Source organism: Ptychodera flava, chromosome 7 (genome assembly GCF_041260155.1).
Source record: "Ptychodera flava strain L36383 chromosome 7, AS_Pfla_20210202, whole genome shotgun sequence".
NCBI lineage: Eukaryota > Metazoa > Hemichordata > Enteropneusta > Ptychoderidae > Ptychodera > Ptychodera flava.
In genome coordinates, this window is record NC_091934.1 from 23,362,084 (window position 1) to 23,387,118 (window position 25,035).

The following is a 25,035-nucleotide window of genomic DNA, read 5'->3' on the forward strand; positions in this document are numbered from 1 at the left end:
CTTGAGTAGTTTCAACAATAGTTGTTACTGAAGTTGTTGTGTCAAACTGTGTACTTTGGCTTGATGTTGGGGCGGTAGTTGTGGCAGCTGCACTTGTTGTGGCTTCATCTTACTTGTTTCAGGCTGTGTTGTTTGAATAAGGGTGGAAGACAGCCCTTGAGTTGTTGCCTGCGTTGATTCAGAAACAGTAGTTGTTAAAGTTGTTGTTTCTGCTTGCGTACTTTGGCTTGATGTTGGGGTGGTAGTTGTGGCAGCTGCGCTTGTTGTGGCTTCATCAGTAGTTGTTTCAGGCTGTGTTGTTTGAATAGGGGTGGAAGTCAGCCCTTGAGTTGTTGGCTGCGTTGATTCAGAAACAGTAGTTGTTAAAGTTGTTGTTTCTGCTTGTGTACTTTGGCTTAATGTTGAGGCAGCACTTGTTGTAGCTGTAGTGCTTATTGCTTCATCAGTAGTTGTTTCAGGCTGTGTTGTTGGAAGAGAGCTTGAAGTAGCTGCTTGAGTTGTTGCCTGTGTTGTTGGAGCAACAGTAGTTGTTGACATTGTTGTTTCAGCTGTGCTACTCTCGCTTGAAGTTTGGGCAGCAGTTGTTGCAGCTGCACTGGGTGTTTCCTCTTGAGCTGTAACGAGTTTCTGTGTTTGAATAGTAGTTGCCAGAGTGGTGTCTTGAGTAGTTTCAACATTAGTTGTTGTTGAAGTTGTTGTTTCAGACTGTGTACTTTGGCTTGATGTTGGGGCGGTAGTTGTGGCAGCTGCGCTTGTTGTGGCTTCATTTTTACTTGTTTCAGGCTGTGTTGTTTGAATAAGGGTGGAAGACAGCCCTTGAGTTGTTGCCTGCGTTGATTCAGAAACAGTAGTTGTTAAAGTTGTTGTTTCTGCTTGTGTACTTTGGCTTGATGTTGGGGCAGCACTTGTTGCAGCTGCAGTGCTTGTGGCTTCATCAGTAGTTGTTTCAGGCTGTGTTGTTGGAAGAGAGCTTGAAGTAGCTGCTTGAGTTGTTGCCTGTGTTGTTGGAGCAACAGTAGTTGTTGACATTGTTGTTTCAGCTGTGCTACTCTCGCTTGAAGTTTGGGCAGCAGTTGTTGCAGCTGCACTGGTTGTTACCTCTTGAGTTGTTGTGAATGGCTGAGTTGTTTGAATAGTAGTTGCGAGAGTGGTGTCTTGAGTAGTTTCAACACTAGTTGTTGCTGAAGTTGTTGTTTCAGACTGTGTACTTTGGCTTGATGTTGGGGCGGTAGTTGTGGCAGCTGCGCTTGTTGTGGCTTCATCAGTACTTGTTTCAGGCTGTGTTGTTTGAATAGGGGTGGAAGTCAGCCCTTGAGTTGTTGCCTGCGTTGATTCAGAAACAGTAGTTGTTAAAGTTGTTGTTGTTTCTGCTTGCGTACTTTGGCTTGATGTTGGGGCAGCACTTGTTGCAGCTGCAGTGCTTATTGCTTCATCAGTAGTTGTTTCAGGCTGTGTTGTTGGAAGAGAGCTTGAAGTAGCTGCTTGAGTTGTTGCCTGTGTTGTTGGAGCAACAGTAGTTGTTGACATTGATGTTTCAGCTGTGCTACTCTCGCTTGAAGTTTGGGCAGCAGTTGTTGCAGCTGCACTGGTTGTTACCTCTTGAGTTGTTGTGAGTGGCTGAGTTGTTTGAATAGTAGTTGCCAGAGTGGTGTCTTGAGTAGTTTCAACACTAGTTGTTGCTGAAGTTGTTGTTTCAGACTGTGTACTTTGGCTTGATGTTGGGGCGGTAGTTGTGGCAGCTGCGCTTGTTGTGGCTTCATCAGTACTTGTTTCAGGCTGTGTTGTTTGAATAAGGGTGGAAGTCAGCCCTTGAGTTGTTGCCTGCATTGATTCAAAACAGTAGTTGTTAAAGTTGTTATTGTTTCTGCTTGCGTACTTTGGCTTGATGTTGGGGCAGCACTTGTTGCAGCTGCAGTGCTTGTGGCTTCATCAGTAGTTGTTTCAGGCTGTGTTGTTGGAAGAGAGCTTGAAGTAGCTGCTTGAGTTGTTGCCTGTGTTGTTGGAGCAACAGTTGTTGTTGACATTGTTGTTTCAGCTGTGCTACTCTCGCTTGAAGTTTGGGCAGCAGTTGTTGCAGCTGCACTGGTTGTTACCTCTTGAGTTGTTGTGAGTGGCTGAGTTGTTTGAATAGTAGTTGCCAGAGTGGTGTCTTGAGCAGTTTCAACACTAGTTGTTGCTGAAGTTGTTGTTTCAGACTGTGTACTTTGGCTTGATGTTGGGGCGGTAGTTGTGGCAGCTGCGCTTGTTGTGGCTTCATCAGTACTTGTTTCAGGCTGTGTTGTTTGAATAGGGGTGGAAGTCAGCCCTTGAGTTGTTGCCTGCGTTGATTCAGAAACAGTAGTTGTTAAAGTTGTTGTTGTTTCTGCTTGCGTACTTTGGCTTGATGTTGGGGCAGCACTTGTTGCAGCTGCAGTGCTTGTGGCTTCATCAGTAGTGTTTCAGGCTGTGTTGTTGGAAGAGAGCTTGAAGTAGCTGCTTGAGTTGTTGCCTGTGTTGTTGGAGCAACAGTAGTTATTGACATTGTTGTTTCAGCTGTGCTACTCTCGCTTGAAGTTTGGGCAGCAGTTGTTGCAGCTGCACTGGTTGTTACCTCTTGAGTTGTTGTGAGTGGCTGAGTTGTTTGAATAGTAGTTGCCAGAGTGGTGTCTTGAGCAGTTTCAACACTAGTTGTTGCTGAAGTTGTTGTTTCAGACTGTGTACTTTGGCTTGATGTTGGGGCGGTAGTTGTGGCAGCTGCGCTTGTTGTGGCTTCATCAGTAGTTGTTTCAGGCTGTGTTGTTGGAAGAGAGCTTGAAGTAGCTGCTTGAGTTGTTGCCTGTGTTGTTGGAGCAACAGTAGTTGTTGACATTGTTGTTTCAGCTGTGCTACTCTCGCTTGAAGTTTGGGCAGCAGTTGTTGCAGCTGCACCGGTTGTTACCTCTTGATTTGTTGTGAGTGGCTGAGTCGTTTGAATAGTAGTTGCCAGAGTGGTGTCTTGAGTAGTTTCAACACTAGTTGTTACTGAAGTTGTTGTGTCAAACTGTGTACTTTTGCTTGATGTTGGGGCGGTAGTTGTGGCAGCTGCGCTTGTTGTGGCTTCATCAGTATTTTCATGCTGTGTTGTTTGAATAGTGGTGGAAGTCAGCCCTTGAGTTGTTGCCTGCCTTGATTCAGAAACAGTAGTTGTTAAAGTTGTTGTTTCTGCTTGCATACTTTGGCTTGATGTTGGGGCAGCACTTGTTGCAGCTGCGCTTGTTGTGGCTTCATCCTTACTTGTTTCAGGCTGTGTTGTTTGAATAGGGGTGGAAGTCAGCCCTTGAGTTGTTGCCTGCGTTGATTCAGAAACAGTAGTTGTTAAAGTTGTTGTTGTTTCTGCTTGCGTACTTTGGCTTGATGTTGGGGCAGCACTTGTTGCAGCTGCAGTGCTTGTGGCTTCATCAGTAGTTGTTTCAGGCTGTGTTGACAGAAGAGAGCTTGAAGTAGCTGCTTGAGTTGTTGCCTGTGTTGTTGGAGCAACAGTAGTTGTTGACATTGTTGTTTCAGCTGTGCTACTCTCGCTTGAAGTTTGGGCAGCAGTTGTTGCAGCTGCACTGGTTGTTTCCTCTTGAGCTGTAACGAGTTTCTGTGTTTGAATAGTAGTTGCCAGAGTGGTGTCTTGAGTAGTTTCAACATTAGTTGTTGTTGAAGTTGTTGTTTCAGACTGTGTACTTTGGATTGATGTTGGGCCGATAGTTGTGGCAGCTGCGCTTGTTGTGGCTTCATCTTTACTTGTTTCAGGCTGTGTTGTTTGAATAAGGGTGGAAGACAGCCCTTGAGTTGTTGCCTGCGTTGATTCAGAAACAGTAGTTGTTAAAGTTGTTGTTTCTGCTTGTGTACTTTGGCTTGATATAAGGGAAGCACTTATTGCAGCTGCAGTGCTTGTGGCATCATCTGTAGTTGTTTCAGGCTGTTTTGTTAGAAGAGAGCTTGAAGTAGCTGCTTGAGTTGTTGCCTGTGTTGTTGGAGCAACAGTAGTTGTTGACATTGTTGTTTCAGCTGTGCTACTCTCGCTTGAAGTTTGGGCAGCAGTTGTTGCAGCTGCACTGGTTGTTACCTCTTGAGTCGTTGTGAATGGCTGAGTTGTTTGAATAGTAGTTGCCAGAGTGGTGTCTTGAGTAGTTTTAACACCATTTGTTGCTGAAGTTGTTGTTTCAGACTGTGTACTTTGGCTTGATGTTGGGGCAGTAGTTGTGGCAGCTGCACTTGTTGTGGCTTCATCTTTACTTGTTTCAGGCTGTGTTGTTTGAATAAGGGTGGAAGACAGCCCTTGAGTTGTTGCCTGCGTTGATTCAGAAACAGTAGTTGTTAAAGTTGTTGTTTCTGCTTGCGTACTTTGGCTTGATGTTGGGGCGGTAGTTGTGGCAGCTGCGCTTGTTGTGGCTTCATCAGTAGTTGTTTCAGGCTGTGTTGTTGGAAGAGAGCTTGAAGTAGCTGCTTGAGTTGTTGCCTGTGTTGTTGGAGCAACAGTAGTTGTTGACATTGTTGTTTCAGCTGTGCTACTCTCGCTTGAAGTTTGGGCAGCAGTTGTTGCAGCTGCACCGGTTGTTACCTCTTGATTTGTTGTGAGTGGCTGAGTCGTTTGAATAGTAGTTGCCAGAGTGGTGTCTTGAGTAGTTTCAACACTAGTTGTTACTGAAGTTGTTGTGTCAAACTGTGTACTTTTGCTTGATGTTGGGGCGGTAGTTGTGGCAGCTGCGCTTGTTGTGGCTTCATCAGTATTTTCATGCTGTGTTGTTTGAATAGTGGTGGAAGTCAGCCCTTGAGTTGTTGCCTGCCTTGATTCAGAAACAGTAGTTGTTAAAGTTGTTGTTTCTGCTTGCACACTTTGGCTTGATGTTGGGGCAGCACTTGTTGCAGCTGCGCTTGTTGTGGCTTCATCAGTAGTTGTTTGAGGCTGTGTTGACAGAAGAGAGCTTGAAGTAGCTGCTTGAGTTGTTGCCTGTGTTGTTGGAGCAACAGTAGTTGTTGACATTGTTGTTTCAGCTGTGCTACTCTCGCTTGAAGTTTGGGCAGCAGTTGTTGCAGCTGCACTGGTTGTTTCCTCTTGAGCTGTAACGAGTTTCTGTGTTTGAATAGTAGTTGCCAGAGTGGTGTCTTGAGTAGTTTCAACATTAGTTGTTGTTGAAGTTGTTGTTTCAGACTGTGTACTTTGGCTTGATGTTGGGGCGATAGTTGTGGCAGCTGCGCTTGTTGTGGCTTCATCCTTACTTGTTTCAGGCTGTGTTGTTTGAATAAGGGTGGAAGACAGCCCTTGAGTTGTTGCCTGCGTTGATTTAGAAACAGTAGTTGTTAAAGTTGTTGTTTCTGCTTGCGTACTTTGGCTTGATATAAGGGCAGCACTTATTGCAGCTGCAGTGCTTGTGGCATCATCTGTAGTTGTTTCAGGCTGTTTTGTTAGAAGAGAGCTTGAAGTAGCTGCTTGAGTTGTTGCCTGTGTTGTTGGAGCAACAGTAGTTGTTGACATTGTTGTTTCAGCTGTGCTACTCTCGCTTGAAGTTTGGGCAGCAGTTGTTGCAGCTGCACCGGTTGTTACCTCTTGATTTGTTGTGAGTGGCTGAGTCGTTTGAATAGTAGTTGCCAGAGCGGTGTCTTGAGTAGTTTCAACACTAGTTGTTACTGAAGTTGTTGTGTCAAACTGTGTACTTTTGCCTGATGTTGGGGCGGTAGTTGTTGCAGCTGCGCTTGTTGTGGCTTCATCAGTATTTTCATGCTGTGTTGTTTGAATAGTGGTGGAAGTCAGCCCTTGAGTTGTTGCCTGCCTTGATTCAGAAACAGTAGTTGTTAAAGTTGTTGTTTCTGCTTGCATACTTTGGCTTGATGTTGGGGCAGCACTTGTTGCAGCTGCGCTTGTTGTGGCTTCATCAGTACTTGTTTCAGGCTGTGTTGTTTGAATAGGGGTGGAAGTCAGCCCTTGAGTTGTTGCCTGCGTTGATTCAGAAACAGTAGTTGTTAAAGTTGTTGTTGTTTCTGCTTGCGTACTTTGGCTTGATGTTGGGGCAGCACTTGTTGCAGCTGCAGTGCTTGTGGCTTCATCAGTAGTTGTTTCAGGCTGTGTTGTTGGAAGAGAGCTTGAAGTAGCTGCTTGAGTTGTTGCCTGTGTTGTTGGAGCAACAGTAGTTGTTGACATTGTTGTTTCAGCTGTGCTACTCTCGCTTGAAGTTTGGGCAGCAGTTGTTGCAGCTGCACTGGTTGTTTCCTCTTGAGCTGTAACGAGTTTCTGTGTTTGAATAGTAGTTGCCAGAGTGGTGTCTTGAGTAGTTTCAACATTAGTTGTTGTTGAAGTTGTTGTTTCAGACTGTGTACTTTGGCTTGATGTTGGGGCGATAGTTGTGGCAGCTGCGCTTGTTGTGGCTTCATCTTTACTTGTGTCAGGCTGTGTTGTTTGAATAGGGGTGGAAGTCAGCCCTTGAGTTGTTGCCTGCGTTGATTCAGAAACAGTAGTTGTTAAAGTTGTTGTTTCTGCTTGTGTACTTTGGCTTGATATAAGGGCAGCACTTATTGCAGCTGCAGTGCTTGTGGCATCATCTGTAGTTGTTTCAGGCTGTTTTGTTAGAAGAGAGCTTGAAGTAGCTGCTTGAGTTGTTGCCTGTGTTGTTGGAGCGACATTAGTTGTTGACATTGTTGTTTCAGCTGTGCTACTCTCGCTTGAAGTTTGGGCAGCAGTTGTTGCAGCTGCACTGGTTGTTACCTCTTGAGTTGTTGTGAATGGCTGAGTTGTTTGAATAGTAGTTGCCAGAGTGGTGTCTTGAGTAGTTTTAACACCATTTGTTGCTGAAGTTGTTGTTTCAGCCTGTGTACTTTGGCTTGATGTTGGGGCGGTAGTTGTGGCAGCTGCACTTGTTGTGGCTTCATCTTTACTTGTTTCAGGCTGTGTTGTTTGAATAAGGGTGGAAGACAGGCCTTGAGTTGTTGCCTGCGTTGATTCAGAAACAGTAGTTGTTAAAGTTGTTGTTTCTGCTTGCGTACTTTGGCTTGATGTTGGGGTGGTAGTTGTGGCAGCTGCGCTTGTTGTGGCTTCATCAGTACTTGTTTCAGGCTGTGTTGTTTGAATAGGGGTGAAAGTCAGCCCTTGAGTTGTTGCCTGCGTTGATTGAGAAACAGTAGTTGTTAAAGTTGTTGTTTCTGCTTGTGTACTTTGGCTTAATGTTGAGGCAGCACTTGTTGTAGCTGTAGTGCTTATTGCTTCATCAGTAGTTGTTTCAGGCTGTGTTGTTGGAAGAGAGCTTGAAGTAGCTGCTTGAGTTGTTGCCTGTGTTGTTGGAGCAACAGTAGTTGTTGACATTGTTGTTTCAGCTGTGCTACTCTCGCTTGAAGTTTGGGCAGCAGTTGTTGCAGCTGCACCGGTTGTTACCTCTTGATTTGTTGTGAGTGGCTGAGTCGTTTGAATAGTAGTTGCCAGAGTGGTGTCTTGAGTAGTTTCAACACTAGTTGTTACTGAAGTTGTTGTGTCAAACTGTGTACTTTTGCTTGATGTTGGGGCGGTAGTTGTGGCAGCTGCGCTTGTTGTGGCTTCATCAGTATTTTCATGCTGTGTTGTTTGAATAGGGGTGGAAGTCAGCCCTTGAGTTGTTGCCTGCCTTGATTCAGAAACAGTAGTTGTTAAAGTTGTTGTTTCTGCTTGCATACTTTGGCTTGATGTTGGGGCAGCACTTGTTGCAGCTGCGCTTGTTGTGGCTTCATCCTTACTTGTTTCAGGCTGTGTTGTTTGAATAGGGGTGGAAGTCAGCCCTTGAGTTGTTGCCTGCGTTGATTCAGAAACAGTAGTTGTTAAAGTTGTTGTTGTTTCTGCTTGCGTACTTTGGCTTGATGTTGGGGCAGCACTTGTTGCAGCTGCAGTGCTTGTGGCTTCATCAGTAGTTGTTTCAGGCTGTGTTGTTGGAAGAGAGCTTGAAGTAGCTGCTTGAGTTGTTGCCTGTGTTGTTGGAGCAACAGTAGTTGTTGACATTGTTGTTTCAGCTGTGCTACTCTCGCTTGAAGTTTGGGCAGCAGTTGTTGCAGCTGCACTGGTTGTTTCCTCTTGAGCTGTAACGAGTTTCTGTGTTTGAATAGTAGTTGCCAGAGTGGTGTCTTGAGTAGTTTCAACATTAGTTGTTGTTGAAGTTGTTGTTTCAGACTGTGTACTTTGGATTGATGTTGGGGCGATAGTTGTGGCAGCTGCGCTTGTTGTGGCTTCATCTTTACTTGTTTCAGGCTGTGTTGTTTGAATAAGGGTGGAAGACAGCGCTTGAGTTGTTGCCTGTGTTGATTCAGAAACAGTAGTTGTTAAAGTTGTTGTTTCTGCTTGTGTACTTTGGCTTGATATAAGGGCAGCACTTATTGCAGCTGCAGTGCTTGTGGCATCATCTGTAGTTGTTTCAGGCTGTTTTGTTAGAAGAGAGCTTGAAGTAGCTGCTTGAGTTGTTGCCTGTGTTGTTGGAGCGACATTAGTTGTTGACATTGTTGTTTCAGCTGTGCTACTCTCGCTTGAAGTTTGGGCAGCAGTTGTTGCAGCTGCACTGGTTGTTACCTCTTGAGTTGTTGTGAATGGCTGAGTTGTTTGAATAGTAGTTGCCAGAGTGTGTCTTGAGTAGTTTTAACACCATTTTTTGCTGAAGTTGTTGTTTCAGACTGTGTACTTTGGCTTGATGTTGGGGCGGTAGTTGTGGCAGCTGCACTTGTTGTGGCTTCATCTTTACTTGTTTCAGGCTGTGTTGTTTGAATAAGGGTGGAAGACAGCCCTTGAGTTGTTGCCTGCGTTGATTCAGAAACAGTAGTTGTTAAAGTTGTTGTTTCTGCTTGCGTACTTTGGCTTGATGTTGGGGCGGTAGTTGTGGCAGCTGCGCTTGTTGTGGCTTCATCAGTACTTGTTTCAGGCTGTGTTGTTTGAATAGGGGTGGAAGTCAGCCCTTGAGTTGTTGCCTGCGTTGATTGAGAAACAGTAGTTGTTAAAGTTGTTGTTTCTGCTTGGGTACTTTGGCTTGATGTTGAGGCAGCACTTGTTGTAGCTGTAGTGCTTATTGCTTCATCAGTAGTTGTTTCAGGCTGTGTTGTTGGAAGAGAGCTTGAAGTAGCTGCTTGAGTTGTTGCCTGTGTTGTTGGAGCAACAGTAGTTGTTGACATTGTTTTTTTAGCTGTGCTACTCTCGCTTGAAGTTTGGGCAGCAGTTGTTGCAGCTGCACCGGTTGTTACCTCTTGATTTGTTGTGAGTGGCTGAGTCGTTTGAATAGTAGTTGCCAGAGTGGTGTCTTGAGTAGTTTCAACACTAGTTGTTACTGAAGTTGTTGTTTCAGACTGTGTACTTTTGCTTGATGTTGGGGCGGTAGTTGTGGCAGCTGCGCTTGTTGTGGCTTCATCAGTATTTTCATGCTGTGATGTTTGAATAGTGGTGGAAGTCAGCCCTTGAGTTGTTGCCTGCGTTGATTCAGAAACAGTAGTTGTTAAAGTTGTTGTTTCTGCTTGCATACTTTGGCTTGATGTTGGGGCGGTAGTTGTGGCAGCTGCGCTTGTTGTGGCTTCATCAGTACTTGTTTCAGGCTGTGTTGTTTGAATAGGGGTGGAAGTCAGCCCTTGAGTTGTTGCCTGCGTTGATTCAGAAACAGTAGTTGTTAAAGTTGTTGTTGTTTCTGCTTGCGTACTTTGGCTTGATGTTGGGGCAGCACTTGTTGCAGCTGCAGTGCTTGTGGCTTCATCAGTAGTTGTTTCAGGCTGTGTTGTTGGAAGAGAGCTTGAAGTAGCTGCTTGAGTTGTTGCCTGTGTTGTTGGAGCAACAGTAGTTGTTGACATTGTTGTTTCAGCTGTGTTACTCTCGCTTGAAGTTTGGGCAGCAGTTGTTGCAGCTGCACTGGTTGCTACCTCTTGAGTTGTTGTGAGTGGCTGAGTTGTTTGAATAGTAGTTGCCAGAGTGGTGTCTTGAGTAGTTTCAACACTAGTTGTTGCTGAAGTTGTTGTTTCAGACTGTGTACTTTGGCTTGATGTTGGGGCGGTAGTTGTGGCAGCTGCGCTTGTTGTGGCTTCATCAGTACTTGTTTCGGGCTGTGTTGTTTGAATAGGGGTGGAAGTCAGCCCATGAGTTGTTGCCTGCGTTGATTCAGAACAGTAGTTGTTAAAGTTGTTGTTTCTGCTTGCGTACTTTGGCTTGATGTTGGGGCGGTAGTTGTGGCAGCTGCGCTTGTTGTGGCTTCATCAGTACTTGTTTCAGGCTGTGTTGTTTGAATAGGGTGGAAGTCAGCCTTGAGTTGTTGCCTGCGTTGATTCAGAAACAGTAGTTGTTAAAGTTGTTGTTGTTTCTGCTTGCGTACTTTGGCTTGATGTTGGGGCAGCACTTGTTGCAGCTGCAGTGCTTGTGGCTTCATCAGTAGTTGTTTCAGGCTGTGTTGTTGGAAGAGAGCTTGAAGTAGCTGCTTGAGTTGTTGCCTGTGTTGTTGGAGCAACAGTAGTTGTTGACATTGTTGTTTCAGCTGTGCTACTCTCGCTTGAAGTTTGGGCAGCAGTTGTTGCAGCTGCACTGGTTGTTACCTCTTGAGTTGTTGTGAGTGGCTGAGTTGTTTGAATAGTAGTTGCCAGAGTGGTGTCTTGAGTAGTTTCAACACTAGTTGTTGCTGAAGTTGTTGTTTCAGACTGTGTACTTTGGCTTGATGTTGGGGCGGTAGTTGTGGCAGCTGCGCTTGTTGTGGCTTCATCAGTACTTGTTTCGGGCTGTGTTGTTTGAATAGGGGTGGAAGACAGCCCTTGAGTTGTTGCCTGCGTTGATTCAGAAACAGTAGTTGTTAAAGTTGTTGTTGTTTCTGCTTGCGTACTTTGGCTTGATGTTGGGGCAGCACTTGTTGCAGCTGCAGTGCTTGTGGCTTCATCAGTAGTTGTTTCAGGCTGTGTTGTTGGAAGAGAGCTTGAAGTAGCTGCTTGAGTTGTTGCCTGTGTTGTTGGAGCAACAGTAGTTGTTGACATTGTTGTTTCAGCTGTGCTACTCTCGCTTGAAGTTTGGGCAGCAGTTGTTGCAGCTGCACTGGTTGTTACCTCTTGATTGTTGTGAGTGGCTGAGTTGTTTGAATAGTAGTTGCCAGAGTGGTGTCTTGAGTAGTTTCAACACTAGTTGTTGCTGAAGTTGTTGTTTCAGACTGTGTACTTTGGCTTGATGTTGGGGCGGTAGTTGTGGCAGCTGCGCTTGTTGTGGCTTCATCAGTACTTGTTTCAGGCTGTGTTGTTTGAATAGGGGTGGAAGTCAGCCCTTGAGTTGTTGCCTGCGTTGATTCAGAAACAGTAGTTGTTAAAGTTGTTGTTGTTTCTGCTTGCGTACTTTGGCTTGATGTTGGGGCAGCACTTGTTGCAGCTGCAGTGCTTGTGGCTTCATCAGTAGTTGTTTCAGGCTGTGTTGTTGGAAGAGAGCTTGAAGTAGCTGCTTGAGTTGTTGCCTGTGTTGTTGGAGCAACAGTAGTTGTTGACATTGTTGTTTCAGCTGTGCTACTCTCGCTTGAAGTTTGGGCAGCAGTTGTTGCAGCTGCACTGGTTGTTACCTCTTGAGTTGTTGTGAGTGGCTGAGTTGTTTGAATAGTAGTTGCCAGAGTGGTGTCTTGAGTAGTTTCAACACTAGTTGTTGCTGAAGTTGTTGTTTCAGACTGTGTACTTTGGCTTGATGTTGGGGCGGTAGTTGTGGCAGCTGCGCTTGTTGTGGCTTCATCAGTACTTGTTTCAGGCTGTGTTGTTTGAATAGGGGTGGAAGTCAGCCCTTGAGTTGTTGCCTGCGTTGATTCAGAAACAGTAGTTGTTAAAGTTGTTGTTGTTTCTGCTTGCGTACTTTGGCTTGATGTTGGGGCAGCACTTGTTGCAGCTGCAGTGCTTGTGGCTTCATCAGTAGTTGTTTCAGGCTGTGTTGTTGGAAGAGAGCTTGAAGTAGCTGCTTGAGTTGTTGCCTGTGTTGTTGGAGCAACAGTAGTTGTTGACATTGTTGTTTCAGCTGTGCTACTCTCGCTTGAAGTTTGGGCAGCAGTTGTTGCAGCTGCACTGGTTGTTACCTCTTGAGTTGTTGTGAGTGGCTGAGTTGTTTGAATAGTAGTTGCCAGAGTGGTGTCTTGAGTAGTTTCAACACTAGTTGTTGCTGAAGTTGTTGTTTCAGACTGTGTACTTTGGCTTGATGTTTGGGGCGGTAGTTGTGGCAGCTGCGCTTGTTGTGGCTTCATCAGTACTTGTTTCAGGCTGTGTTGTTTGAATAGGGGTGGAAGTCAGCCCTTGAGTTGTTGCCTGCGTTGATTCAGAAACAGTAGTTGTTAAAGTTGTTGTTGTTTCTGCTTGCGTACTTTGGCTTGATGTTGGGGCAGCACTTGTTGCAGCTGCAGTGCTTGTGGCTTCATCAGTAGTTGTTTCAGGCTGTGTTGTTGGAAGAGAGCTTGAAGTAGCTGCTTGAGTTGTTGCCTGTGTTGTTGGAGCAACAGTAGTTGTTGACATTGTTGTTTCAGCTGTGCTACTCTCGCTTGAAGTTTGGGCAGCAGTTGTTGCAGCTGCACTGGTTGTTACCTCTTGAGTTGTTGTGAGTGGCTGAGTTGTTTGAATAGTAGTTGCCAGAGTGGTGTCTTGAGTAGTTTCAACACTAGTTGTTGCTGAAGTTGTTGTTTCAGACTGTGTACTTTGGCTTGATGTTGGGGCGGTAGTTGTGGCAGCTGCGCTTGTTGTGGCTTCATCAGTACTTGTTTCAGGCTGTGTTGTTTGAATAGGGGTGGAAGTCAGCCCTTGAGTTGTTGCCTGCGTTGATTCAGAAACAGTAGTTGTTAAAGTTGTTGTTGTTTCTGCTTGCGTACTTTGGCTTGATGTTGGGGCAGCACTTGTTGCAGCTGCAGTGCTTGTGGCTTCATCAGTAGTTGTTTCAGGCTGTGTTGTTGGAAGAGAGCTTGAAGTAGCTGCTTGAGTTGTTGCCTGTGTTGTTGGAGCAACAGTAGTTGTTGACATTGTTGTTTCAGCTGTGCTACTCTCGGTTGAAGTTTGGGCAGCAGTTGTTGCAGCTGCACTGGTTGTTACCTCTTGAGTTGTTGTGAGTGGCTGAGTTGTTTGAATAGTAGTTGCCAGAGTGGTGTCTTGAGTAGTTTCAACACTAGTTGTTGCTGAAGTTGTTGTTTCAGACTGTGTACTTTGGCTTGATGTTGGGGCGGTAGTTGTGGCAGCTGCGCTTGTTGTGGCTTCATCAGTACTTGTTTCAGGCTGTGTTGTTTGAATAGGGGTGGAAGTCAGCCCTTGAGTTGTTGCCTGCGTTGATTCAGAAACAGTAGTTGTTAAAGTTGTTGTTGTTTCTGCTTGCGTACTTTGGCTTGATGTTGGGGCAGCACTTGTTGCAGCTGCAGTGCTTGTGGCTTCATCAGTAGTTGTTTCAGGCTGTGTTTGTTGGAAGAGAGCTTGAAGTAGCTGCTTGAGTTGTTGCCTGTGTTGTTGGAGCAACAGTAGTTGTTGACATTGTTGTTTCAGCTGTGCTACTCTCGCTTGAAGTTTGGGCAGCAGTTGTTGCAGCTGCACTGGTTGTTACCTCTTGAGTTGTTGTGAGTGGCTGAGTTGTTTGAATAGTAGTTGCCAGAGTGGTGTCTTGAGTAGTTTCAACACTAGTTGTTGCTGAAGTTGTTGTTTCAGACTGTGTACTTTGGCTTGATGTTGGGGCGGTAGTTGTGGCAGCTGCGCTTGTTGTGGCTTCATCAGTACTTGTTTCAGGCTGTGTTGTTTGAATAGGGGTGGAAGTCAGCCCTTGAGTTGTTGCCTGCGTTGATTCAGAAACAGTAGTTGTTAAAGTTGTTGTTGTTTCTGCTTGCGTACTTTGGCTTGATGTTGGGGCAGCACTTGTTGCAGCTGCAGTGCTTGTGGCTTCATCAGTAGTTGTTTCAGGCTGTGTTGTTGGAAGAGAGCTTGAAGTAGCTGCTTGAGTTGTTGCCTGTGTTGTTGGAGCAACAGTAGTTGTTGACATTGTTGTTTCAGCTGTGCTACTCTCGCTTGAAGTTTGGGCAGCAGTTGTTGCAGCTGCACTGGTTGTTACCTCTTGAGTTGTTGTGAGTTGCTGAGTTGTTTGAATAGTAGTTGCCAGAGTGGTGTCTTGAGTAGTTTCAACACTAGTTGTTGCTGAAGTTGTTGTTTCAGACTGTGTACTTTGGCTTGATGTTGGGGCGGTAGTTGTGGCAGCTGCGCTTGTTGTGGCTTCATCAGTACTTGTTTCAGGCTGTGTTGTTTGAATAGGGGTGGAAGTCAGCCCTTGAGTTGTTGCCTGCGTTGATTCAGAAACAGTAGTTTGTTAAAGTTGTTGTTGTTTCTGCTTGCGTACTTTGGCTTGATGTTGGGGCAGCACTTGTTGCAGCTGCAGTGCTTGTGGCTTCATCAGTAGTTGTTTCAGGCTGTGTTGTTGGAAGAGAGCTTGAAGTAGCTGCTTGAGTTGTTGCCTGTGTTGTTGGAGCAACAGTAGTTGTTGACATTGTTGTTTCAGCTGTGCTACTCTCGCTTGAAAATTGGGCAGCAGTTGTTGCAGCTGCACTGGTTGTTACCTCTTGAGTTGTTGTGAGTGGCTGAGTTGTTTGAATAGTAGTTGCCAGAGTGGTGTCTTGAGTAGTTTCAACACTAGTTGTTGCTGAAGTTGTTGTTTCAGACTGTGTACTTTGGCTTGATGTTGGAGCGGTAGTTGTGGCAGCTGCGCTTGTTGTGGCTTCATCAGTACTTGTTTCAGGCTGTGTTGTTTGAATAGGGGTGGAAGTCAGCCCTTGAGTTGTTGCCTGCGTTGATTCAGAAACAGTAGTTGTTAAAGTTGTTGTTGTTTCTGCTTGCGTACTTTGGCTTGATGTTGGGGCAGCACTTGTTGCAGCTGCAGTGCTTGTGGCTTCATCAGTAGTTGTTTCAGGCTGTGTTGTTGGAAGAGAGCTTGAAGTAGCTGCTTGAGTTGTTGCCTGTGTTGTTGGAGCAACAGTAGTTGTTGACATTGTTGTTTCAGCTGTGCTACTCTCGCTTGAAGTTTGGGCAGCAGTTGTTGCAGCTGCACTGGTTGTTACCTCTTGAGTTGTTGTGAGTGGCTGAGTTGTTTGAATAGTAGTTGCCAGAGTGGTGTCTTCAGTAGTTTCAACACTAGTTGTTGCTGAAGTTGTTGTTTCAGACTGTGTACTTTGGCTTGATGTTTGGGCGGTAGTTGTGGCAGCTGCGCTTGTTGTGGCTTCATCAGTACTTGTTTCAGGCTGTGTTGTTTGAATAGGGGTGGAAGTCAGCCCTTGAGTTGTTGCCTGCGTTGATTCAGAAACAGTAGTTGTTAAAGTTGTTGTTGTTTCTGCTTGCGTACTTTGGCTTGATGTTGGGGCAGCACTTGTTGCAGCTGCAGTGCTTGTGGCTTCATCAGTAGTTGTTTCAGGCTGTGTTGTTGGAAGAGAGCTTGAAGTAGCTGCTTGAGTTGTTGCCTGTGTTGTTGGAGCAACAGTAGTTGTTGACATTGTTGTTTCAGCTGTGCTACTCTCGCTTGAAGTTTGGGCAGCAGTTGTTGCAGCTGCACTGGTTGTTACCTCTTGAGTTGTTGTGAGTTGCTGAGTTGTTTGAATAGTAGTTGCCAGAGTGGTGTCTTGAGTAGTTTCAACACTAGTTGTTGCTGAAGTTGTTGTTTCAGACTGTGTACTTTGGCTTGATGTTGGGGCGGTAGTTGTGGCAGCTGCGCTTGTTGTGGCTTCATCAGTACTTGTTTCAGGCTGTGTTGTTTGAATAGGGGTGGAAGTCAGCCCTTGAGTTGTTGCCTGCGTTGATTCAGAAACAGTAGTTGTTAAAGTTGTTGTTGTTTCTGCTTGCGTACTTTGGCTTGATGTTGGGGCAGCACTTGTTGCAGCTGCAGTGCTTGTGGCTTCATCAGTAGTTGTTTCAGGCTGTGTTGTTGGAAGAGAGCTTGAAGTAGCTGCTTGAGTTGTTGCCTGTGTTGTTGGAGCAACAGTAGTTGTTGACATTGTTGTTTCAGCTGTGCTACTCTCGCTTGAAGTTTGGGCAGCAGTTGTTGCAGCTGCACTGGTTGTTACCTCTTGAGTTGTTGTGAGTGGCTGAGTTGTTTGAATAGTAGTTGCCAGAGTGGTGTCTTGAGTAGTTTCAACACTAGTTGTTGCTGAAGTTGTTGTTTCAGACTGTGTACTTTGGCTTGATGTTGGGGCGGTAGTTGTGGCAGCTGCGCTTGTTGTGGCTTCATCAGTACTTGTTTCAGGCTGTGTTGTTTGAATAGGGGTGGAAGTCAGCCCTTGAGTTGTTGCCTGCGTTGATTCAGAAATAGTAATTGTTAAAGTTGTTGTTGTTTCTGCTTGCGTACTTTGGCTTGATGTTGGGGCAGCACTTGTTGCAGCTGCAGTGCTTGTGGCTTCATCAGTAGTTGTTTCAGGCTGTGTTGTTGGAAGAGAGCTTGAAGTAGCTGCTTGAGTTGTTGCCTGTGTTGTTGGAGCAACAGTAGTTGTTGACATTGTTTCAGCTGTGCTACTCTCGCTTGAAGTTTGGGCAGCAGTTGTTGCAGCTGCACTGGTTGTTACCTCTTGAGTTGTTGTGAGTGGCTGAGTTGTTTGAATAGTAGTTGCCAGAGTGGTGTCTTGAGTAGTTTCAACACTAGTTGTTGCTGAAGTTGTTGTTTCAGACTGTGTACTTTGGCTTGATGTTGGGGCGGTAGTTGTGGCAGCTGCGCTTGTTGTGGCTTCATCAGTACTTGTTTCAGGCTGTGTTGTTTGAATAGGGGTGGAAGTCAGCCCTTGAGTTGTTGCCTGCGTTGATTCAAAACAGTATTTGTTAAAGTTGTTGTTGTTTCTGCTTGCGTACTTTGGCTTGATGTTGGGGCAGCACTTGTTGCAGCTGCAGTGCTTGTGGCTTCATCAGTAGTTGTTTCAGGCTGTGTTGTTGGAAGAGAGCTTGAAGTAGCTGCTTGAGTTGTTGCCTGTGTTGTTGGAGCAACAGTAGTTGTTGACATTGTTGTTTCAGCTGTGCTACTCTCGCTTGAAGTTTGGGCAGCAGTTGTTGCAGCTGCACTGGTTGTTACCTCTTGAGTTGTTGTGAGTGGCTGAGTTGTTTGAATAGTAGTTGCCAGAGTGGTGTCTTGAGTATTTTCAACACTAGTTGTTGCTGAAGTTGTTGTTTCAGACTGTGTACTTTGGCTTGATGTTGGGGCGGTAGTTGTGGCAGCTGCGCTTGTTGTGGCTTCATCAGTACTTGTTTCAGGCTGTGTTGTTTGAATAGGGGTGGAAGTCAGCCCTTGAGTTGTTGCCTGCGTTGATTCAGAAACAGTAGTTGTTAAAGTTGTTGTTGTTTCTGCTTGCGTACTTTGGCTTGATGTTGGGGCAGCACTTGTTGCAGCTGCAGTGCTTGTGGCTTCATCAGTAGTTGTTTCAGGCTGTGTTGTTGGAAAGAGCTTGAAGTAGCTGCTTGAGTTGTTGCCTGTGTTGTTGGAGCAACAGTAGTTGTTGACATTGTTGTTTCAGCTGTGCTACTCTCGCTTGAAGTTTGGGCAGCAGTTGTTGCAGCTGCACTGGTTGTTACCTCTTGAGTTGTTGTGAGTGGCTGAGTTGTTTGAATAGTAGTTGCCAGAGTGGTGTCTTGAGTATTTTCAACACTAGTTGTTGCTGAAGTTGTTGTTTCAGACTGTGTACTTTGGCTTGATGTTGGGGCGGTAGTTGTGGCAGCTGCGCTTGTGGCTTCATCAGTACTTGTTTCAGGCTGTGTTGTTTGAATAGGGGTGGAAGTCAGCCCTTGAGTTGTTGCCTGCGTTGATTCAGAAACAGTAGTTGTTAAAGTTGTTGTTGTTTCTGCTTGCGTACTTTGGCTTGATGTTGGGGCAGCACTTGTTGCAGCTGCAGTGCTTGTGGCTTCATCAGTAGTTGTTTCAGGCTGTGTTGTTGGAAGAGAGCTTGAAGTAGCTGCTTGAGTTGTTGCCTGTGTTGTTGGAGCAACAGTAGTTGTTGACATTGTTGTTTCAGCTGTGCTACTCTCGCTTGAAGTTTGGAGCTGCACTGGTTGTTACCTCTTGAGTTGTTGTGAGTGGCTGAGTTGTTTGAATAGTAGTTGCCAGAGTGGTGTCTTGAGTAGTTTCAACACTAGTTGTTGCTGAAGTTGTTGTTTCAGACTGTGTACTTTGGCTTGATGTTGGGGCGGTAGTTGTGGCAGCTGCGCTTGTTGTGGCTTCATCAGTACTTGTTTCAGGCTGTGTTGTTTGAATAGGGGTGGAAGTCAGCCCTTGAGTTGTTGCCTGCGTTGATTCAGAAACAGTAGTTGTTAAAGTTGTTGTTGTTTCTGCTTGCGTACTTTGGCTTGATGTTGGGGCAGCACTTGTTGCAGCTGCAGTGCTTGTGGCTTCATCAGTAGTTGTTTCAGGCTGTGTTGTTGTGGAAGAGAGCTTGAAGTAGCTGCTTGAGTTGTTGCCTGTGTTGTTGGAGCAACAGTAGTTGTTGACATTGTTGTTTCAGCTGTGCTACTCTCGCTTGAAGTTTGGGCAGCAGTTGTTGCAGCTGCACTGGTTGTTACCTCTTGAGTTGTTGTGAGTGGCTGAGTTGTTTGAATAGTAGTTGCCAGAGTGGTGTCTTGAGTAGTTTCAACACTAGTTGTTGCTGAAGTTGTTGTTTCAGACTGTGTACTTTGGCTTGATGTTGGGGCGGTAGTTGTGGCAGCTGCGCTTGTTGTGGCTTCATCAGTACTTGTTTCAGGCTGTGTTGTTTGAATAGGGGTGGAAGTCAGCCCTTGAGTTGTTGCCTGCGTTGATTCAGAAACAGTAGTTGTTAAAGTTGTTGTTTCTGCTTGCGTACTTTGGCTTGATGTTGGGGCAGCACTTGTTGCAGCTGCAGTGCTTGTGGCTTCATCAGTAGTTGTTTCAGGCTGTGTTGTTGGAAGAGAGCTTGAAGTAGCTGCTTGAGTTGTTGCCTGTGTTGTTGGAGCAACAGTAGTTGTTGACATTGTTGTTTCAGCTGTGCTACTCTCGCTTGAAGTTTGGGCAGCAGTTGTTGCAGCTGCACTGGTTGTTACCTCTTGAGTTGTTGTGAGTGGCTGAGTTGTTTGAATAGTAGTTGCCAGAGTGGTGTCTTGAGTAGTTTCAACACTAGTTGTTGCTGAAGTTGTTGTTCAGACTGTGTACTTTGGCTTGATGTTGGGGCGGTAGTTGTGGCAGCTGCGCTTGTTGTGGCTTCATCAGTACTTGTTTCAGGCTGTGTTGTTTGAATAGGGGTGGAAGTCAGCCCTTGAGTTGTTGCCTGCGTTGATTCAGAAACAGTAGTTGTTAAAGTTGTTGTTGTTTCTGCTTGCGTACTTTGGCTTGATGTTGGGGCAGCACTTGTTGCAGCTGCAGTGCTTGTGGCTTCATCAGTAGTTGTTTCAGGCTGTGTTGTTGGAAGAGAGCTTGAAGTAGCTGCTTGAGTTGTTGCCTGTGTTGTTGGAGCAACAGTAGTTGTTGACATTGTTGTTTCAGCTGTGCTACTCTCGCTTGAAGTTTGGGCAGCAGTTGTTGCAGCTGCACTGGTTGTTACCTCTTGAGTTGTTGTGAGTGGCTGAGTTGTTTGAATAGTAGTTGCCAGAGTGGTGTCTTGAGTAGTTTCAACACTAGTTGTTGCTGAAGTTGTTGTTTCAGACTGTGTACTTTGGCTTGATGTTGGGGCGGTAGTTGTGGCAGCTGCGCTTGTTGTGGCTTCATCAGTACTTGTTTCAGGCTGTGTTGTTTGAATAGGGGTGGAAGTCAGCCCTTGAGTTGTTGCCTGCGTTGATTCAGAAACAGTAGTTGTTAAAGTTGTTGTTGTTTCTGCTTGCGTACTTTGGCTTGATGTTGGGGCAGCACTTGTTGCAGCTGCAGTGCTTGTGGCTTCATCAGTAGTTGTTTCAGGCTGTGTTGTTGGAAAAGAGCTTGAAGTAGCTGCTTGAGTTGTTGCCTGTGTTGTTGGAGCAACAGCAGTTGTTGACATTGTTGTTTCAGCTGTGCTACTCTCGCTTGAAGTTTGGGCAGCAGTTGTTGCAGCTGCACTGGTTGTTACTCTTGAGTTGTTGTGAGTGGCTGAGTTGTTTGAATAGTAGTTGCCAGAGTGGTGTCTTGAGTATTTTCAACACTAGTTGTTGCTGAAGTTGTTGTTTCAGACTGTGTACTTTGGCTTGATGTTGGGGCGGTAGTTGTGGCAGCTGCGCTTGTGGCTTCATCAGTACTTGTTTCAGGCTGTGTTGTTTGAATAGGGGTGGAAGTCAGCCCTTGAGTTGTTGCCTGCGTTGATTCAGAAACAGTAGTTGTTAAAGTTGTTGTTGTTTCTGCTTGCGTACTTTGGCTTGATGTTGGGGCAGCACTTGTTGCAGCTGCAGTGCTTGTGGCTTCATCAGTAGTTGTTTCAGGCTGTGTTGTTGGAAGAGAGCTTGAAGTAGCTGCTTGAGTTGTTGCCTGTGTTGTTGGAGCAACAGTAGTTGTTGACATTGTTGTTTCAGCTGTGCTACTCTCGCTTGAAGTTTGGGCAGCAGTTTGTTGCAGCTGCACTGGTTGTTACCTCTTGAGTTGTTGTGAGTGGCTGAGTTGTTTGAATAGTAGTTGCCAGAGTGGTGTCTTGAGTAGTTTCAACACTAGTTGTTGCTGAAGTTGTTGTTTCAGACTGTGTACTTTGGCTTGATGTTGGGGCGGTGAGTTGTGGCAGCTGCGCTTGTTGTGGCTTCATCAGTACTTGTTTCAGGCTGTGTTGTTTGAATAGGGGTGGAAGTCAGCCCTTGAGTTTGTGCCTGCGTTGATTCAGAAACAGTAGTTGTTAAAGTTGTTGTTGTTTCTGCTTGCGTACTTTGGCTTGATGTTGGGGCAGCACTTGTTGCAGCTGCAGTGCTTGTGGCTTCATCAGTAGTTGTTTCAGGCTGTGTTGTTGGAAGAGAGCTTGAAGTAGCTTCTTGAGTTGTTGCCTGTGTTGTTGGAGCAACAGCAGTTGTTGACATTGTTGTTTCAGCTGTGCTACTCTCGCTTGAAGTTTGGGCAGCAGTTGTTGCAGCTGCACTGGTTGTTACCTCTTGAGTTGTTGTGAGTGGCTGAGTTGTTTGAATAGTAGTTGCCAGAGTGGTGTCTTGAGTAGTTTCAACACTAGTTGTTGCTGAAGTTGTTGTTTCAGACTGTGTACTTTGGCTTGATGTTGGGGCGGTAGTTGTGGCAGCTGCGCTTGTTGTGGCTTCATCAGTACTTGTTTCAGGCTGTGTTGTTTGAATAGGGGTGGAAGTCAGCCCTTGAGTTGTTGCCTGCGTTGATTCAGAAACAGTAGTTGTTAAAGTTGTTGTTGTTTCTGCTTGCGTACTTTGGCTTGATGTTGGGGCAGCACTTGTTGCAGCTGCAGTGCTTGTGGCTTCATCAGTAGTTGTTTCAGGCTGTGTTGTTGGAAGAGAGCTTGAAGTAGCTGCTTGAGTTGTTGCCTGTGTTGTTGGAGCAACAGTAGTTGTTGACATTGTTGTTTCAGCTGTGCTACTCTCGCTTGAAGTTTGGGCAGCAGTTGTTGCAGCTGCACTGGTTGTTACCTCTTGAGTTGTTGTGAGTGGCTGAGTTGTTTGAATAGTAGTTGCCAGAGTGGTGTCTTGAGTAGTTTCAACACTAGTTGTTGCTGAAGTTGTTGTTTCAGACTGTGTACTTTGGCTTGATGTTGGGGCGGTAGTTGTGGCAGCTGCGCTTGTTGTGGCTTCATCAGTACTTGTTTCAGGCTGTGTTGTTTGAATAGGGGTGGAAGTCAGCCCTTGAGTTGTTGCCTGCGTTGATTCAGAAACAGTAGTTGTTAAAGTTGTTGTTGTTTCTGCTTGCGTACTTTGGCTTGATGTTGGGGCAGCACTTGTTGCAGCTGCAGTGCTTGTGGCTTCATCAGTAGTTGTTTCAGGCTGTGTTGTTGGAAGAGAGCTTGAAGTAGCTGCTTGAGTTGTTGCCTGTGTTGTTGGAGCAACAGTAGTTGTTGACATTGTTGTTTCAGCTGTGCTACTCTCGCTTGAAGTTTGGGCAGCAGTTGTTGCAGCTGCACTGGTTGTTACCTCTTGAGTTGTTGTGAGTGGCTGAGTTGTTTGAATAGTAGTTGCCAGAGTGGTGTCTTGAGTAGTTTCAACACTAGTTGTTGCTGAAGTTGTTGTTTCAGACTGTGTACTTTGGCTTGATGTTGGGGCGGTGAGTTGTGGCAGCTGCGCTTGTTGTGGCTCATCAGTACTTGTTTCAGGCTGTGTTGTTTGAATAGGGGTGGAAGTCAGCCCTTGAGTTGTTGCCTGCGTTGATTCAGAAACAGTAGTTGTTAAAGTTGTTGTTGTTTCTGCTTGCGTACTTTGGCTTGATGTTGGGGCAGCACTTGTTGCAGCTGCAGTGCTTGTGGCTTCATCAGTAGTTGTTTCAGGCTGTGTTGTTGGAAGAGAGCTTGAAGTAGCTGCTTGAGTTGTTGCCTGTGTTGTTGGAGCAACAGTAGTTGTTGACATTGTTGTTTCAGCTGTGCTACTCTCGCTTGAAGTTTGGGCAGCAGTTGTTGCAGCTGCACTGGTTGTTACCTCTTGAGTTGTTGTGAGTGGCTGAGTTGTTGAATAGTAGTTGCCAGAGTGGTGTCTTGAGTAGTTTCAACACTAGTTGTTGCTGAAGTTGTTGTTTCAGACTGTGTACTTTGGCTTGATGTTGGGGCGGTAGTTGTGGCAGCTGCGCTTGTTGTGGCTTCATCAGTACTTGTTTCAGGCTGTGTTGTTTGAATAGGGGTGGAAGTCAGCCCTTGAGTTGTTGCCTGCGTTGATTCAGAAACAGTAGTTGTTAAAGTTGTTGTTGTTTCTGCTTGCGTACTTTGGCTTGATGTTGGGGCAGCACTTGTTGCAGCTGCAGTGCTTGTGGCTTCATCAGTAGTTGTTTCAGGCTGTGTTGTTGGAAGAGAGCTTGAAGTAGCTGCTTGAGTTGTTGCCTGTGTTGTTGGAGCAACAGCAGTTGTTGACATTGTTGTTTCAGCTGTGCTACTCTCGCTTGAAGTTTGGCAGCAGTTGTTGCAGCTGCACTGGTTGTTACTTCTTGAGTTGTTGTGAGTGGCTGAGTTGTTTGAATAGTAGTTGCCAGAGTGGTGTCTTGAGTATTTTCAACACTAGTTGTTGCTGAAGTTGTTGTTTCAGACTGTGTACTTTGGCTTGATGTTGGGGCGGTAGTTGTGGCAGCTGCGCTTGTTGTGCTTCATCAGTACTTGTTTCAGGCTGTGTTGTTTGAATAGGGGTGGAAGTCAGCCCTTGAGTTGTTGCCTGCGTTGATTCAGAAACAGTAGTTGTTAAAGTTGTTGTTGTTTCTGCTTGCGTACTTTGGCTTGATGTTGGGGCAGCACTTGTTGCAGCTGCAGTGCTTGTGGCTTCATCAGTAGTTGTTTCAGGCTGTGTGTGTTGGAAGAGAGCTTGAAGTAGCTGCTTGAGTTGTTGCCTGTGTTGTTGGAGCAACAGTAGTTGTTGACATTGTTGTTTCAGCTGTGCTACTCTCGCTTGAAGTTTGGGCAGCAGTTGTTGCAGCTGCACTGGTTGTTACTTCTTGAGTTGTTGTGAGTGGCTGAGTTGTTTGAATAGTAGTTGCCAGAGTGGTGTCTTGAGTAGTTTCAACACTAGTTGTTGCTGAAGTTGTTGTTTCAGACTGTGTACTTTGGCTTGATGTTGGGGCGGTAGTTGTGGCAGCTGCGCTTGTTGTGGCTTCATCAGTACTTGTTTCAGGCTGTGTTGTTTGAATAGGGGTGGAAGTCAGCCCTTGAGTTGTTGCCTGCGTTGATTCAGAAACAGTAGTTGTTAAAGTTGTTGTTGTTTCTGCTTGCGTACTTTGGCTTGATGTTGGGGCAGCACTTGTTGCAGCTGCAGTGCTTGTGGCTTCATCAGTAGTTGTTTCAGGCTGTGTTGTTGGAAAGAGCTTGAAGTAGCTGCTTGAGTTGTTGCCTGTGTTGTTGGAGCAACAGCAGTTGTTGACATTGTTGTTTCAGCTGTGCTACTCTCGCTTGAAGTTTGGGCAGCAGTTGTTGCAGCTGCACTGGTTGTTACTCTTGAGTTGTTGTGAGTGGCTGAGTTGTTTGAATAGTAGTTGCCAGAGTGGTGTCTTGAGTAGTTTTCAACACTAGTTGTTGCTGAAGTTGTTGTTTCAGACTGTGTACTTTGGCTTGATGTTGGGGCGGTAGTTGTGGCAGCTGCGCTTGTGGCTTCATCAGTACTTGTTTCAGGCTGTGTTGTTTGAATAGGGGTGGAAGTCAGCCCTTGAGTTGTTGCCTGCGTTGATTCAGAAAAGTAGTTGTTAAAGTTGTTGTTGTTTCTGCTTGCGTACTTTGGCTTGATGTTGGGGCAGCACTTGTTGCAGCTGCAGTGCTTGTGGCTTCATCAGTAGTTGTTTCAGGCTGTGTTGTTGGAAGAGAGCTTGAAGTAGCTGCTTGAGTTGTTGCCTGTGTTGTTGGAGCAACAGCAGTTGTTGACATTGTTGTTTCAGCTGTGCTACTCTCGCTTGAAGTTTGGGCAGCAGTTGTTGCAGCTGCACTGGTTGTTACCTCTTGAGTTGTTGTGAGTGGCTGAGTTGTTTGAATAGTAGTTGCCAGAGTGGTGTCTTGAGTAGTTTCAACACTAGTTGTTGCTGAAGTTGTTGTTTCAGACTGTGTACTTTGGCTTGATGTTGGGGCGGTAGTTGTGGCAGCTGCGCTTGTTGTGGCTTCATCAGTACTTGTTTCAGGCTGTGTTGTTTGAATAGGGGTGGAAGTCAGCCCTTGAGTTGTTGCCTGCGTTGATTCAGAAACAGTAGTTTTAAAGTTGTTGTTGTTCTGCTTGCGTACTTTGGCTTGATGTTGGGGCAGCACTTGTTGCAGCTGCAGTGCTTGTGGCTTCATCAGTAGTTGTTTCAGGCTGTGTTGTTGGAAGAGAGCTTGAAGTAGCTGCTTGAGTTGTTGCCTGTGTTGTTGGAGCAACAGTAGTTGTTGACATTGTTGTTTCAGCTGTGCTACTCTCGCTTGAAGTTTGGGCAGCAGTTGTTGCAGCTGCACTGGTTGTTACCTCTTGAGTTGTTGTGAGTGGCTGAGTTGTTTGAATAGTAGTTGCCAGAGTGGTGTCTTGAGTAGTTTCAACACTAGTTGTTGCTGAAGTTGTTGTTTCAGACTGTGTACTTTG

General features: G+C 45.7%; 3 protein-coding genes across 3 annotated transcripts in view; all 3 read right to left on the reverse strand.

Moving 5' to 3' along the window:
• LOC139136380 (pneumococcal serine-rich repeat protein-like) overlaps positions 1 to 13,166 on the reverse strand; it is a 31,070-nt gene extending 17,904 nt beyond the window's left edge. Inside the window, exons 1-14 of the mRNA XM_070704105.1 lie at positions 13,003 to 13,166; positions 12,505 to 12,684; positions 11,508 to 11,687; positions 10,962 to 11,189; positions 10,513 to 10,737; positions 10,296 to 10,410; positions 9,748 to 10,074; positions 8,525 to 9,576; positions 7,840 to 8,254; positions 7,153 to 7,714; positions 3,479 to 6,375; positions 2,375 to 3,307; positions 1,839 to 2,273; positions 114 to 1,776 (exon numbers count right to left, since the gene is read on the reverse strand). Of these exons, the coding sequence (XP_070560206.1) occupies positions 114 to 1,776; positions 1,839 to 2,273; positions 2,375 to 3,307; positions 3,479 to 6,375; positions 7,153 to 7,714; positions 7,840 to 8,254; positions 8,525 to 9,576; positions 9,748 to 10,074; positions 10,296 to 10,410; positions 10,513 to 10,737; positions 10,962 to 11,189; positions 11,508 to 11,687; positions 12,505 to 12,684; positions 13,003 to 13,166 (9,376 nt within the window). The remainder of the gene's footprint in view (positions 1 to 113; positions 1,777 to 1,838; positions 2,274 to 2,374; positions 3,308 to 3,478; positions 6,376 to 7,152; positions 7,715 to 7,839; positions 8,255 to 8,524; positions 9,577 to 9,747; positions 10,075 to 10,295; positions 10,411 to 10,512; positions 10,738 to 10,961; positions 11,190 to 11,507; positions 11,688 to 12,504; positions 12,685 to 13,002) is intronic.
• A 182-nt stretch (positions 13,167 to 13,348) lies between these two features.
• LOC139136381 (mucin-2-like) lies at positions 13,349 to 18,888 on the reverse strand. The gene is made up of 12 exons (XM_070704106.1): positions 18,268 to 18,888; positions 17,963 to 18,142; positions 17,290 to 17,703; positions 17,059 to 17,164; positions 16,764 to 16,866; positions 16,488 to 16,667; positions 15,993 to 16,172; positions 15,495 to 15,674; positions 14,997 to 15,176; positions 14,499 to 14,678; positions 14,306 to 14,396; positions 13,349 to 14,224 (listed from the first exon to the last, which is right to left on the reverse strand). The coding sequence occupies exons 1-12, from the start codon at positions 18,886 to 18,888 to the stop codon at positions 13,349 to 13,351; spliced, it is 3,291 nt and encodes a 1,096-aa protein (XP_070560207.1).
• Positions 18,889 to 18,953: 65 nt separating this feature from the next.
• LOC139136383 (transcription factor SPT20 homolog) lies at positions 18,954 to 24,092 on the reverse strand. The gene is made up of 12 exons (XM_070704107.1): positions 23,932 to 24,092; positions 23,435 to 23,614; positions 22,937 to 23,332; positions 22,392 to 22,619; positions 21,943 to 22,122; positions 21,445 to 21,624; positions 21,252 to 21,342; positions 20,558 to 21,126; positions 19,904 to 20,128; positions 19,455 to 19,634; positions 19,262 to 19,352; positions 18,954 to 19,136 (listed from the first exon to the last, which is right to left on the reverse strand). Exons 1-12 carry the CDS (start codon positions 24,090 to 24,092, stop codon positions 18,954 to 18,956), a joined length of 2,664 nt encoding a protein of 887 aa, XP_070560208.1.
• Between the last annotated feature and the right edge of the window lie 943 nt (positions 24,093 to 25,035).